The sequence below is a fragment of the Mytilus galloprovincialis genome, chromosome 5 (genome assembly GCF_965363235.1).
Source record: "Mytilus galloprovincialis chromosome 5, xbMytGall1.hap1.1, whole genome shotgun sequence".
NCBI classification, from domain to species: Eukaryota; Metazoa; Mollusca; class Bivalvia; order Mytilida; family Mytilidae; genus Mytilus; species Mytilus galloprovincialis.
In genome coordinates, this window is record NC_134842.1 from 56261511 (window position 1) to 56275919 (window position 14409).

Sequence of the window (14409 nt, forward strand, 5' to 3'; positions counted from 1 at the left end):
ATCAGTAGCTACCAACAAGAGTCAACACACGAGAGCGACGACGATGACATAGCAGGTCAAAGTGAACAAGAACCAGAAGAGAAAATGACACTTGAAGAAACCATAGCTGAAATCAGAAGAATTCATGCCAGTACATCAGCAACTTCAATCCTATCAACAACACAGGCAATGATCACAGAGTTAGAAGCGCTTATAGTGAAAAAGAAGTGCCAAAAGAAGCAATGTGCCATTGACAGATTTCTTGTGTGATGTTTGTGAATGTAACTGTAACATTTAGTGCTCACACTTAATTGAAAATGTATTTTGTCTATGTTTAAATTTTTAATCGTAGTGCTTATAAGTTATTTCAGTTTTATGTATTGATGACCATGTGTAGTGCTATATTATTGGTGTAATGCTTATTAAGTAATATCATCGTATGGTACCGATGATGAAAGTATGTCAAATGAGTTCAATAACATAATATATTGATATTAAAACTGTTTTGTTATATAGTTGCATTTTATTTGTTATTCCTGCAAAATAAAAAATAATAAAGATACAAATGATGTTTTAATATTTATTTCATAATCAATTTAGAATACAAAGCTAAATTTACACAACAAAACAAAATTTATGATTGAGGTACAATACATGGTAAAAAAAACAAATGCACCAATATTAAAGGGAAGTAACTCTTGTTAATTTCAAATTCAACAAACCGGCCACCCCTGAAAACCGGCCGAATCCTGTGGTCCTACGGGCGGCCGGTTTTGAGAAGTTTCACTGTAATCGTCAAATTCTTTTTTCTCTCAGTCTGTTATATAAGAAAGTACGGCAGCTAATTAATTGTCGTGTTTTGAATCCGATTGTAACCTTAGTAAACAATCAACAAAGTCTCATGGATATTGAGCACGTGTATAATATGAACAATAGGATATGAACATGAACAATAAGATAATATATAATATATGATCAATAAGATAATACAATGACATATCCATGGGCATTGCCATCACTGGATTTTTATGAGAAAATTCATGCTGAGTTCAATTCAAACGGAAAATATAACACACCCCTAGGTGTCCTTCAGCTGGCCCCTTAAAATATGTATACTAGTACAGTGATAATGGACGTCATACTATAAACTCCGAATTATACACAAGAAACTAAAACAAAAAATAATACAAGACTAACAAAGGCCAGAGTCTCCTGACTTGGGATAGGCGCAAAATTGTGGCGGGGTTAAACATGTTTATGAGATCTCAACCCTCCCCCTATACCTCTAGCCAATGTAGAAAAGTAAACGCAAAACAATACGCACATTAAAATTCAGTTCAAGAGAAGTCCGAGTCCGATGTCAGAAGATGAAACAAAAGAAAAATAAATAAAATGACAATAATACATAAATAACAACAGACTACGAGCAGTTAACTGACATGCCATCTCCAGACCTCAATTAAACTGATTGACAGATTGTGCCTTCATCATTAGCAGATTTTCTTGAACATTTAAATATCATTCTAACAAAAAATATCTCGTGAATTTATATATAAAATCAAAGTCAAGTGTATTGTTTTGGAAACACAGATATCTATTTTAGATTTTGTTATACCTGAACATGTTTAATCAAAGTCACGGGTTGTATATTCTCTTACTACAAATTAAACAGGTTAATTCAATGAATTTTGTCTTACTCAACTTTTTTTTTATTTGAGGACACATATTTGAGACAATTTTGCATAATAAAAGTCTATTTGTAATTTTATTCATGCTGATTTCAGAAGCCTTTTATATTTACTGAATCAGGATTGGTCGTCCCCTTAAAATTTGAATTTGTACTCACTTTTTTCGGTTTTTGTGTCTCAATACTTATTATAAGTATTCATGAATATATTGATATGTTAGAATACATCTGTTTTGGAATAATAAATCATGTGCACAAGACTAAACCGGTCAAATATGTCAACATAACAGTAACAGTGTAAGTATAATAACCTTTGAACTTGGTTCACTCGTTTAATTATTCTATTAAAAAAATATTTTGAAAATAATAAAATTCATGGATTAGATAATGAAAAACAAATTGAAAACAAAATAAGTACAGTTCTAAATTGAATAACTGTGATCCGTACAATTTTTGTCTCTTTCAAATCAAAGAATAGTTGCATTAAACCGGTAGGGCACATTTTCTTATACGGACATGTATTACTTATGACCCCGTCAATAAATATTTTAGTTAGTAGCTATAAGAAGATATAAGACGATGCGGAATTGGTGCCAATGAAACAACTTTCCATGTCCAAGTCACAATTTGAAAAGTACATAATTACAGGTCGAAGCACGGTCTTCAACACAGAAGCTATATCATGTTTGATTACAAATAAAGCTTTTTTTTTAGCGATTGACCCAAACTCATTAAAATTAAATCCTTTAATTGCTCCCGTTCTGATATGTCGCTCATCTTGATAAATTAAAGGATTTAATTTCAATTAAATTGCAATTGACCAATTTTTCGTAATGCATGATGGACTACATGTCTATAACTGACACACTAATAAATATTTCACTTATTGCAAGAAACGAATTTTTCTTACTTTTGTCTAGACTACTTTGTGATATCACCTCGTAATATATTCATTCTTTTGAAAGAAATGTTTGCTGTCAGTTCTGTAATTGCGTGAAATCTTTGTTGTCGACAGCCAATGAAAGACAAGATTCATAAAAATACCTGGTGTCCATGTCAACATTGTTATGAAATTAATTATATTTGATACACAGTCATTTAGCGTTACATGAAAAAAAACATGTCTATTGTAACTGTACAGCACTCTTTTATGAAGGTATTATAAATGTAACTATATATTCATCTAATTATCTATCATTTAATATTGCATTGGCAAAGGAGTATCAGCGTGTCAGTTCTGAATGAACGATTATACTTAATAGATATTTTTTTCTCCAAATTTCGCTTTTCTGAGGCAGTGAAGCAAGAGTTTTAACAACACAATCCATATGTGATGCACTTTTCTGTTAAATTCTGATATATATTTGCAATGAAGCATAAGTTATGATATATGTTTGGCTGTTGTATTACAAACAATTAGAGAAAAAAAAAATCACGCGGTTCAAATATTCACTTATAGAAATGGGATAATTTATTCATTATATAAGCAAGCTCTATAGTTTTATGTAAGAAAACTCATTGTATGAAAGCTTATAAGCTCTTTATCTTTTATATAAGCTTTGTATTTCAAATATTTTGGCCACGAACGTCACTGAAGAGACATGTATTGTCGAAATGCGTATCTGGTGCAAGAAAATTGGTACCGTCAATTTTATTACTGCCACTGGGTCGATGCCTCTGCTGGTGGACTATTAGTCCCCGAGGGTATCACCAGCCCAGTAGCCAGTAATTCGGTATTGGCATGAAAATACGGATTTTTGTGTTATTAAAATTTGCTGTTACAAAATGATAGAAATTATTATAAATTAAGGAATGTATCTCCCTCATGCAAAGCTCTGATTCCTTTAAAGGATTTGGCTATACGTTTTGGACCTTTTGGATTATAGCTCTTCATCTTTTATATAAGCTTTGGATTTTAAATATTTTGGCCACGAGCATCACTGAAGAGACATGTATTGTCGAAATGCGTATCTGGTGCAAGAAAATTGGTACCGTTTATTTTATTACTACCACTGGGTCGATACCTCTGCTGGTGGACTATTAGTCCCCGAGGGTATCACCAGCCCAGTAGCCAGTACTTCGGTATTGGCATAAAAATACGGATGTTTGTGTTATTAAAATTTGCTGTTACAAAATGATAGAAATTATTATAAATTAAGGAATGTATCTCCCTCATGCAAAGCTCTGATTCCTTTAAAGGATTTGGCTATACGTTTTGGACCTTTTGGATTATAGCTCTTCATCTTTTATATAAGCTTTGGATTTTAAATATTTTGGCCACGAGCATCACTGAAGAGACATGTATTGTCGAAATGCGTATCTGGTGCAAGAAAATTGGTATCGTTAATTTTATTACTACCACTGGGTCGATACCTCTGCTGGTGGACTATTAGTCCCCGAGGGTATCACCAGCCCAGTAGCCAGTACTTCGGTATTGGCATAAAAATACGGATGTTTGTGTTATTAAAATTTGCTGTTACAAAATGATAGAAATTATTATAAATTAAGGAATGTATCTCCCTCATGCAAAGCTCTGATTGCTTTCACGGATTTGGCTATACTTTTTTGGACCTTTTGGATTATAGCTCTTCATCTTTTATATAAGCTTTGGATTTCAAATATTTTGGCCACGAGCATCACTGAAGAGACATGTATTGTCGAAATGCGTATCTGGTGCAAGAAAATTGGTACGGTTCATTTTATTATATAAATACTTGTAGATAATGTTATAGCAAAAACTTTCATAATACACATTGTTTAGTATTTGCACACACGTTTTCCTTATCTACATCAACGTCAGTTGGTCTTTTGGGGCCAAATGTGGCAGTTATATAACAATATATAGCCTTCAATATTACTTTAACGTTTTAATGCATATTAAGCTATATATCTAAGGTCATTTAAATATTATTGGAAAATGGATCTCATTAATTTTCGAAATATTATGGCATTTGTTAGATGAACGTCTTAATAATATTTTCTTATAGTGTCAAACGAATACATGCTGCTCACAAGGAAGCCTTTAAACCAAGAGTTCCAAATGGTGAAGTTGAAATCATCCCTTTGTAAATTTTACGGACGCCATCACGATTTGGTTGACCGTAATGGAATAACCGTTTCACAAATGATATCGGAAATGTTCCTTACGTCGTAACTACAATCGCCTTCCCTTTCATGAATGTGACCTACCGAATTAGACTATTTACCGGATTTGTTATCACATGAGCAACACTACGGGTGCCACATGTGGAGCAGAATCTGCTTACCCTTCCGGAGCACCTGAGATCACCCCTAGTTTTTGGTAGGGTTTGTGTTGTTTATTCTTTAGTTTTCTATATTGTGTCATGTGTACTATTGTTTGTCTGTTTGTCTTTTTCATTTTTAGCCATGGTATTGTCAGTTTATTTACTAAGGATTTTCTAATCCCAGACATAGATTACTTTAGGCACAACTTTTTTGGAATTTTTGGTCTTCTATGCTCTTCAACTTTATAATTCTATGGCTTTCTAACTTTTTTTATTAGAGCGTCACTGAAGAGTCTTATGTAGATGAAACACGCATCTGGCGCAACAACGTTATCAAAGGTACTAGGATTAGAATTTAGAACGTCAGACGCGCGTTTCGTCTTCATAAAACTAATCAGTGACGCTCATATCAAAATAGCAAAACAAGTAAAAAGTTGAAAAGCATTGAAATTATAAGCCTGGTACTTTTGATAACTTTTTACACCACTGGATCGATGCCACTGCTGGTGGACGTTTCGTCCTCGAAGGTATCACCAGGCCAGTAGTCAGCACTTCGGTGTTCCATGAATATCAATTATATGTTCATTTTTTTAAATTTATTGTTTGCAAAAGGATAAATTATTCGAAATACTAAGGATTTTCTTATCCGAGGCATAGATTACCTTAGCCGTATTTTGCACAACTTTTTTGGAATTTTGATTCTCAATGCTATTCAACTTTATACTTGTTTTGCTTTCTAACTTTTTTATCAGAGCGTCACTGATGAGTCTTATGTAGACGAAACGCGCGTCTGGCGTAACAAATTATAAGCCTGGTACCTTTGATAACTAATTAGATCATTGTTACCTCTCCCCAAATTAGAACTTTTATCGAAAATTATCGATAGATCTGTTATCAATATATCCATTCAGGTTTCAATGTTGTTAAAAAAAGCATCAAATATACCAGGCTGATAATTATATACACCATAAGCGCACTTTGTCTACCTAAGACTCTTCGGTGTCTCTCGAAGACAGTTCAAAACTTCCTAATCAGTATTTTTTTAATATTTTTTTTAAGAACTTAACTTCCGAATTCATGTTGATTACAGCTAAGATCATTTTAAGACATTGTTGAAATGAAATACTATATTGTTAATCTTTAGAAAGAATGTCAACAAAAAGGCAAAATAAAATATAAGGTGGAAAAGCTTTAATGACATTCTGTAATATTTATACAATGTATTTTTGTACACGTTTGAGAAGATATCTTGAACAATGCTTTGGTCACGGGATTTTTTCAATTAATGAAACATTAGAAAAGTTAAGTCGAATTTTTAAATTTCTAGAAATGAATGCTATGAAATATTTTATCAATCAATATCTGTAACATTTCATAGATATGACCTCGTTCTGAACATCTAACTTTTACTGGTCCTTAGAGGTTAAACTTCATATTATCCATGAAGTTGTGAAATGAATAATTTGTCGTATGTGATGGTTGATATGATAACTTGGCATATCAATATATATGTTGATGGTGATTATACGTTTTCATTATATGTGACTCGCATTATTTTCAGAAGAGCAGAAAACATCAAATTGATTCTCTCCTTTACTAAATTTTGTCAAGTTTTAATTATTGAAAAACAGATAATAGTATGGACATTTCGGTAGCATTGTTATTAGTAGTTTTGTTTATCTCAAGTTCTATTGGACAATGCGAGGCATTTTTGGAAGATGTTTGCGACAAAGACGATGTTAAATGTCAGCATCCAAATGACAGCACCGTCCGTGGACATTTACAGCATGGCAAAAGTAGTCAAAAGAACGTCCTACGTAGAATTCGAAACATGAGCTTGATACAATGTGTCAAAGAATGTGTCATGACATCAGAATGTACGGCCATTAATTATCGAAAGAACTGGAAACTATGTGACGCAGTTGGAGACATTATTAAACAGGATCAAGCATTAGTACATGAAGATGGTTGTATTTTTAGTGAAATATCAACCTGGTCTAAGGTGAGGCTGCGTATTAAAATAAATAGCAAACATATTTCAAGACTTAGTACGGTTGCATTTTGATTCTGAATTAACCGGACATAGAATATAGGTAATTGTCTATTTGCTACCTCAGTTTGATATTAATAAGTTATTAAATACAATATCAGTATTTAGTACAAATATAATATTAAAATAATCTTAATTCTATCTTATTTTTGACTGATAGTTTTATTCAAATGTGACGTCATTTTTCATTTTTGGTGTTCTGTTTTACAAATTCAAATGTGACGTCATTTTTTTGTCCTTTTTTATATTTTCAAATGTGACGTCACTTTGTGTTAAGGTCTTGACTAATTCGGGTGTATATTTTTTGTGTGGTGGATTGTGTTGGTTTTTGTCGGGTTATGTAATTATCCGGTTGTTTTCTGTAATTAGTTAATACTTCAGTTTTATCATGTATATCTTTTATATAGTCACTTTATAAAATTTACTGTTTGCAAAAGTATTAATTATTCTAAATAATAGGGATGTTCTAGTACTTAACAGAAAACCCTGGCCGTTTTTTGGCACGACTTTTTTTAACTTGTGGTCCTCGATGCTGTTCAACTTTGTACTTGTTTTGGCTTTCAAACTTTTGTATCTGGGCGTCACTAGTAAGTCTTGTGTGGACAAAACGCACTTCTGACGTATTGAAATTTTATACCTGGTGCCTTTTGTTAGCTATTTTTCGTGTGTTTCTTTGTCAATTGCGTTCTCCTATTTATTCTTATTGTAGTCCTGTAATGTTGTGTTGTCATTTTAATGTTATATTTAGCATGGTCATAAAAGAGGGAGGTTTGGCATGCCACAAAACCAGGTTCAACCCACCATTTTTTTCTTTAAAAAATGTCCTGTACCAAGTCAGAAATATGGTCATCGTTATGTTATAGTTCGTTTCTATGTGTGTTACATTTTAACGTTGTGTTTCTTTTGTGTAGTTTGTTTCCTCTTATATTTGAGTGTGAATTCACATTATTATAAGACGTGTCACGGTACTTCCCTATCCCAAATTCATGTATTTAGTGTTGATGTTATATTTGTTATTCTCATCGGATTTTGTCTAATGCTTAGTTCCTTTCTGTGTTTGTTACATTTAAAAGTTGTGTTGTCATTCTCTTATATTTAATGCGTTTCCCTCGGTTTTGGTTTGTGACTCGAATTTGTTTATTTTCTTTCGATTTATGAGTTTTGAACATCGGTATACTACTGTTGCCTTTATTTTGCACTATGCTAAGTTATATAGCAAATAAGGACATTTTGATAGAGGAAAGCCGTGTATAAAATATATGTCCTATCATTTATAAAATAGATGCGAGTACGGTCATTGAAAGGTAAATTTGAATTCTCAACATTTATTTTACCTTCTACAGTTTTAAAATATCAAAATGTATACTGAACTAAAACAAATAATTTTAAATTGCTACTTCTAAGCTATTATGTAAGAATTCAATGTTGATAATCTGATGATATAGAAATCATATAAAAATGCGGTCGCAATATGATTGACAAGAATACAACTATCAACCACGAACCAAAAGGTGCAGATACATCTTTAGTTCACCTTAGTACCTTTTTGGCTATCAACATCCTGTTTTTCTTATTTGTAAAGACTAAAGGTAGTTAAAGGGCATACTATACAAATATTAAAAAGAAAAGCACCCAACACATACAAGTATAGACATAACAAAAAAATGATTGTTAATGTCTGACATCTTGAGTATACTTACGATGTCACATTATTTAGATGCAAAAGACGATGTAACAGTTTCGCAGACTTTTTCATTTGAGACGTTCGTAAGTCAAAATATTAACTAAAATAAAATTTATTTTGTTATGTTGCATTATAATGTTGATACCAGCTGTATTGTTTTTTTAAGCTTTTGTAAATTTGATGTAGCTGTCACAACTGTCCGATTACCTAACTCCGGAAGTGTCGTTAAATAGACTCAATTTGCGATAGCAAAATCAAAGTTTTAAGAAGGCAAGCGTACACAATAACACAGTTATCTCCGAAAAAATCAATTTTAAAAGTTTTTGAGTTAATGAAAGGAATTCCCAAGTATTTTACATGCTAATGTTAAATCATGCTATCCTGCACTCTTATTAATGATTCTGTACTTAATAGAAGTTGTATAAACATATATCAAACACAATACAATAAGACGATATGATTTATTTTCCATTTTTCTTTTATCTCATTAGTGATCCATATATATAATGAAAAATAATGAAATAGTTGTTGTGTCGAAAACATAACTTAACATAACTGTCATAAGAATACACCGTGACAGTAATTGAATAGAACGACAGTAAAACAATCAAGTTTAATCAAGTAACAATTGGTCTAAAAATCTTGAAAAGAATATTGAATAACTGTTGTGCCTTATTGGTGAGCTACTAGAAATATTTAAGACCACATTTCAAAAACAAAGTTTACATCGCTAACATGCAAATACAGTTCGTCCAGGAAGCCTTTAGTTATTCAAATTTCTGGCAAACAAAAAATTTGAAAGCTCTATCGTATTTTATAGATGTAAATTTTGCATTGATTGAAATACATACCGTGTATCTTAGAACTATCTCTTTGAAGCGTAGTTTAAAAAAAAAGTGTTTAGTTTCAAGAAAGTTGTCCACAGTGTCGTGCATTTTGGTATAAAAGTTTTTTTCATACTTTTCATATTCCCAAATGAGCTTACATGCAAATGCACTTTATTTATTCAAATTTCTGGCAAACAAAATAATTGAAAGCTATATTGACAAAAATGAACCAGGGTTTTAGATGTAAATTTTGAAATATAGTGTATCTAAGGACTATCTCTAAGATGCGTGGTTTTGAAAACTGTGTTTTGTTTTAAGGAAGTTGTTCACAGTGTCGTGCATTTTGGTATAAAAGTTATATTCATACTTTTCATATTCCCAAAAAGAGCCTATAAGAAGGGACAAGACCTCTCTGAAATTAATCAGCTGCCAGTCTTATGTTGGTTCTTTGAAATTTGACTGATTTATCGCCTAACCTTTATAAGTTGTTGTAAGTTTGAGGACATTTTGTTTTCCTATAATAATGGGTTTTTTCTAAATTCTTATCCAAAAGAGGATTAAATTCATAATACAACGTACAATTGTATGTAGTAACAGTTTTATCATGACATTTACAAGAAAGAAAAGAAATATTGAACACACAACAAATGAACTCAAATTCCACCTGTCTTCAGTTCCATAATAGAAAGAAAAAGTCTATTTCAACCTGGCTGAATTTATTAATATTTCAATCTGGTCTTGTCACAACTATTGAAGACACAAAAAGCTATGTTTCTATTCACTGTTCTAAAATTATTAAGTATTAAATAGTAAATGTATTCTCTGAGATTTGGTTCTTTCAGTCTTTCGCAGGAGTTTGTGCAGACCACAACTGTGCCACAGGAAAGAAGTGTGTTAAAAATCGAGATTCAAACAGAGGATTCACTTGTATTTCTGCTTGTAAGTCTAAATAAATGTCGATATCTACGAAAATTAAATTGTATATTGAAATGATTTATTAAATGTTCGTATCACGCGTCTAATGAACCATGCATGATTACCAAAAATTACAACATATTGCATTTGCTGTCAACTTTATAATACTCCTGTAAGTGTCAATTATGCTTTTACCTGCTACATGTGATAATCGATATACAAAACGTTCTATATTTTATATGTGATGATATATGTACAACTGTAAATGTTTTTGCAGACTGTGAAGAACCTCTGCCAGAAATACAAGATGCTGTTTGTACAGAGACATTTGGGTTATATAAAAACCTCGGCACTGGAATAAGTTTTAAATGTAATGATGGACTTATTTTGGTAGGACGCCCATTTGCTGTTTGTACGGAATATGGCGAATGGAAAGTTTTGTTTTATTGCATAGAACGTGGTAAAGGTTTTTTATTTTGTTCATCAAATATACAAGCTGCATTTCCAAATAAAAATCAATAAAACAAATGTAGAATAAAACAAACAAACAAAAGTTTGAAACCATTACACTTCATACAGGAACTTCTTAGGAAGATAGATAAAAAGTAAGCAATATCTTTTAACCTTACTTTCCACTATATATTGATGTTCTCTCGTGAAATAATTCAATATTTGTTGACTGTGTTGAACGCATCTATCCCATTGAACTAGAGATAAAGGATACAATAATTGCAGTTAAGTCTGTCTCATATTTTGACTTACATCTAGACATTGACAATGCGATTTGGTTGAAAGCAAACCTTTATGACCAAAGAGATGATATCAGCCTCCCAACTTTGAACTTCCCATTTCTATGTTGCAACCTTCCACCAACGCCTGCATACGGAGTATATATCTTCCAATTGATACAATATTCACGGGCTTGTATTTCCTATCATGATTTCCTTAAAAGAGTGTTGCTGCTCACAAGGAAGCTATAAAACCAAGAGTTCCAAATGGGGCCAGTTGAAATCATCCCTTCGTAAATTTTACGGACGCCAGCACGAGTTGGGTGTCTGTTATGGAATAACCGTTTCACAGATGATATCAGATATGCTCCTTATGTCGTAACTACAATACCCTTTCCTTTTACGAATGTGACCTACCGAATTATTATTTACCGGCTTTGAAATGACATGAGCAACACGACTACACTGAAAGTTATATTTATATATGCAATAAGTCATGCATTTAGACGAGGGTTGTTTTCCAACGTCAAATCTCGTTTATCAATTTAGATAAAGATTCAAAAAAACTGAGGAAAATCACAAGAACCCCGAAAGGAGAACGACCTATTGAGTCGACAGGATAAACATCGATTGACTGACATAAAGTCTATGCCATAAAATCAACACTCAACCAAATGTCCCAGTCAGGAATTTGACTTATGAGTTATGAATTCTTATCGTATGCTCTGTCTCTTTCTCATACTACTCTGCTTTGTGTTGCAGATCTTAGTAGATATTATAAATGACGATATGCTAATTCATTCCTTGTATCTGTTTTGATTATTTTTCATAGCCTTATACCCACCACGTGACTGTACTGGTATACCACGCCGCGCTGGATCTGGTGTCTACAAAATTCACCCAACGACGTCTGTTAAGTTCGATGTCTATTGTGAAATGGATACAGAAGATGGTGGCTGGACAGTAAGTTCCTAATAAACTGACTCATGCGCAGTATGACTCAAGATTATACATCAGATGATAAATATGATAAAGTGAATCGTGCCGGTCAGTCACTGAGTCAATGCCTAGCTTGGGTGATTCACGTTGCCCTTTAAATCATCTTAATCCACATCTTGTCTTTGCTTACAGAGATATGGATACAAATTGGCAGTGAGAGGACTTTTTGTAGAGGACCGTAGAAAATAGATGTAATTGCAGGTCACCGTACGGGTTTTAAAAGTGACCAAATGTTAATATACAAGATAAAATGACACACAGCAACCAATGCTGCAAATAAATAACACGTAAATGGCTTGGAATATAGAAAAAAAGTTTCAGCGGTGGTGAACATACTCAAGAGGACACAATCATCCCTAACCTGGGAGAGTGGTGTAACAGTACACTATAAAAAAAAAAGTCCCCATATATACCGTATTACGTCACTAGCACACTATGTAACGAATTTATCTTACCGACTATCTTTACGTGTAAAATTTAGACTTGTGATCTGTCAAATTGAGCAAGCCAGTCTTCAATACTGTTAGCATTAAGAAACTTATTCCATTGATTCTACAAGAACAGTTATAGCCAACGATAACAACTTGCTAGGTTTAAATGTGTTTAATGAATTTATGTCAGTCTTAATCATTTCTTCGTTTGTTGAAACTTTTAAGATTTTTCTCAGTTCCTTTTTGTTTTTATAAAGGGACATAACACCACTTCTAACCGTGTATGAAATAAGCCCCGCCTCCCTACTAACCTAATATTAAATATACATTGTCTGCATGCGGACGCTTTTAACCAATCACATTCCTAGAAATGTATAGGAGGTAAGATAAAATTATAGATGCGAGTAAAATTGTTAAATCCAGATTTAAACGTATAGTGCTAGGCTGTCAATTTCCATTTGTTAATCTTATCAATCTGGGTCGGGTTTTGCTTATTTACATTAACAAAAGTATATTGAAATTGGCCGTTTAAAAATTTTACAGCGTTAGACACTTGTCTTTTATGTAAGTTAGTGAATTCACTAAAAATAGTAAATAATAAAAGTTTACCATTTGTTAAAAATAAATTCTCTATCCGAATTTCGTAGTCAGAGCGGTGGCAATAACACTATTATAATAACACCCTTAGACCTTCTTATGATTGCTCTTTCATAAATTGAATAATAATTACAAAACAAAAATCCAGCTCCTTCTGACAAATGTTATCCTGGCAAGATCTATTCATTCTATCTTTTGGTCAATTAGCTATACGTGTATGCAAGGTTTTATACATCACTGACTTTAAAATTCTATGTGAAGCATATCTAGAAATGTGATCCTGTTTCATCAATTTTATAACATGTATTTGTCATTAATTTATATAAACAAAGCCTTTTGGTCTCTTGTGGAGAGTTGTCCCATTGGCAATAAAACCACATCTTCCTTTTATATAGACAGCATTTCGGTGTATTGAAAATTTGCAGAAAGCTTTATTATTGTCTTTGGGCCGTAAATAGTCGGGCCACAAAAGTAATTTGTAATCATTTGACATTTAAAGGCTTGTTTAAGATTTGAATAAAGATAAAATTTGGTTAAATGAATATATCCTGTTAGAAATGTATTGAGCTTGGTTTTAGTTCTATAGGAACATAGTTTCTTCAACATGCACTACCTTTTTCGTCATTCAAATTCTATTTACAAATATTTTAATTGAGTTTATTATTCCTAGGTAATTCAAAGGAGATTAGACGGCAGTACAGACTTTTACAGAGGATGGAAAGCTTACGAAGAAGGATTTGGGAATCTTACACATAATTTCTGGCTAGGTACATTCAAATTAAAATTTTCAATAGGTTCGGATAAAGAGCGACAATATCATGCCAAAAGCAAACGATATAATTACAAAAAAAGGTTAATTGACAATTTGTATAATCTATATCAACACGAAAGTACTTTTTATTCTTTTTTATTCGAGTTATGTTATATGTAATAAAGACATTTTGAGCTTTTAAAAAGAAATATTCTAACTCGGCCGTTTACTTAAACTCCTTTGTGATTGGGTAGGCCGGATAAACAAAACAATGTGCTCCTTTAAAATAACTGTTATCTACTATTCAATACAAAAGGATAGATGTAACTTTAAGGATAACATGAAATCGTCAAAATGTGCTGTATTTGTCAAATATATAGTGTGATTAGTTTACTCACTTGTGCTTATTTTCTTCTTAAATAATAATGTGTTCAATCATCATAATTAAAGTGAGTTAACACGATTAAACTAGAAATTTCTTCAGTAACGTAGTTACTGAGGATGATACTCATATTT

At 32.3% G+C, this 14409-nt stretch overlaps 1 protein-coding gene across 1 annotated transcript in view; it reads left to right on the top strand.

Moving 5' to 3' along the window:
- The first annotated feature begins 12110 nt into the window (after window positions 1-12110).
- The window catches only part of LOC143074089 (fibrinogen-like protein A), a 38571-nt gene continuing 36272 nt past the window's right edge, over window positions 12111-14409 (top strand). Inside the window, exon 1 of the mRNA XM_076249637.1 lies at window positions 12111-12162. Coding sequence (XP_076105752.1) covers window positions 12111-12162 — 52 coding nt within the window. The remainder of the gene's footprint in view (window positions 12163-14409) is intronic.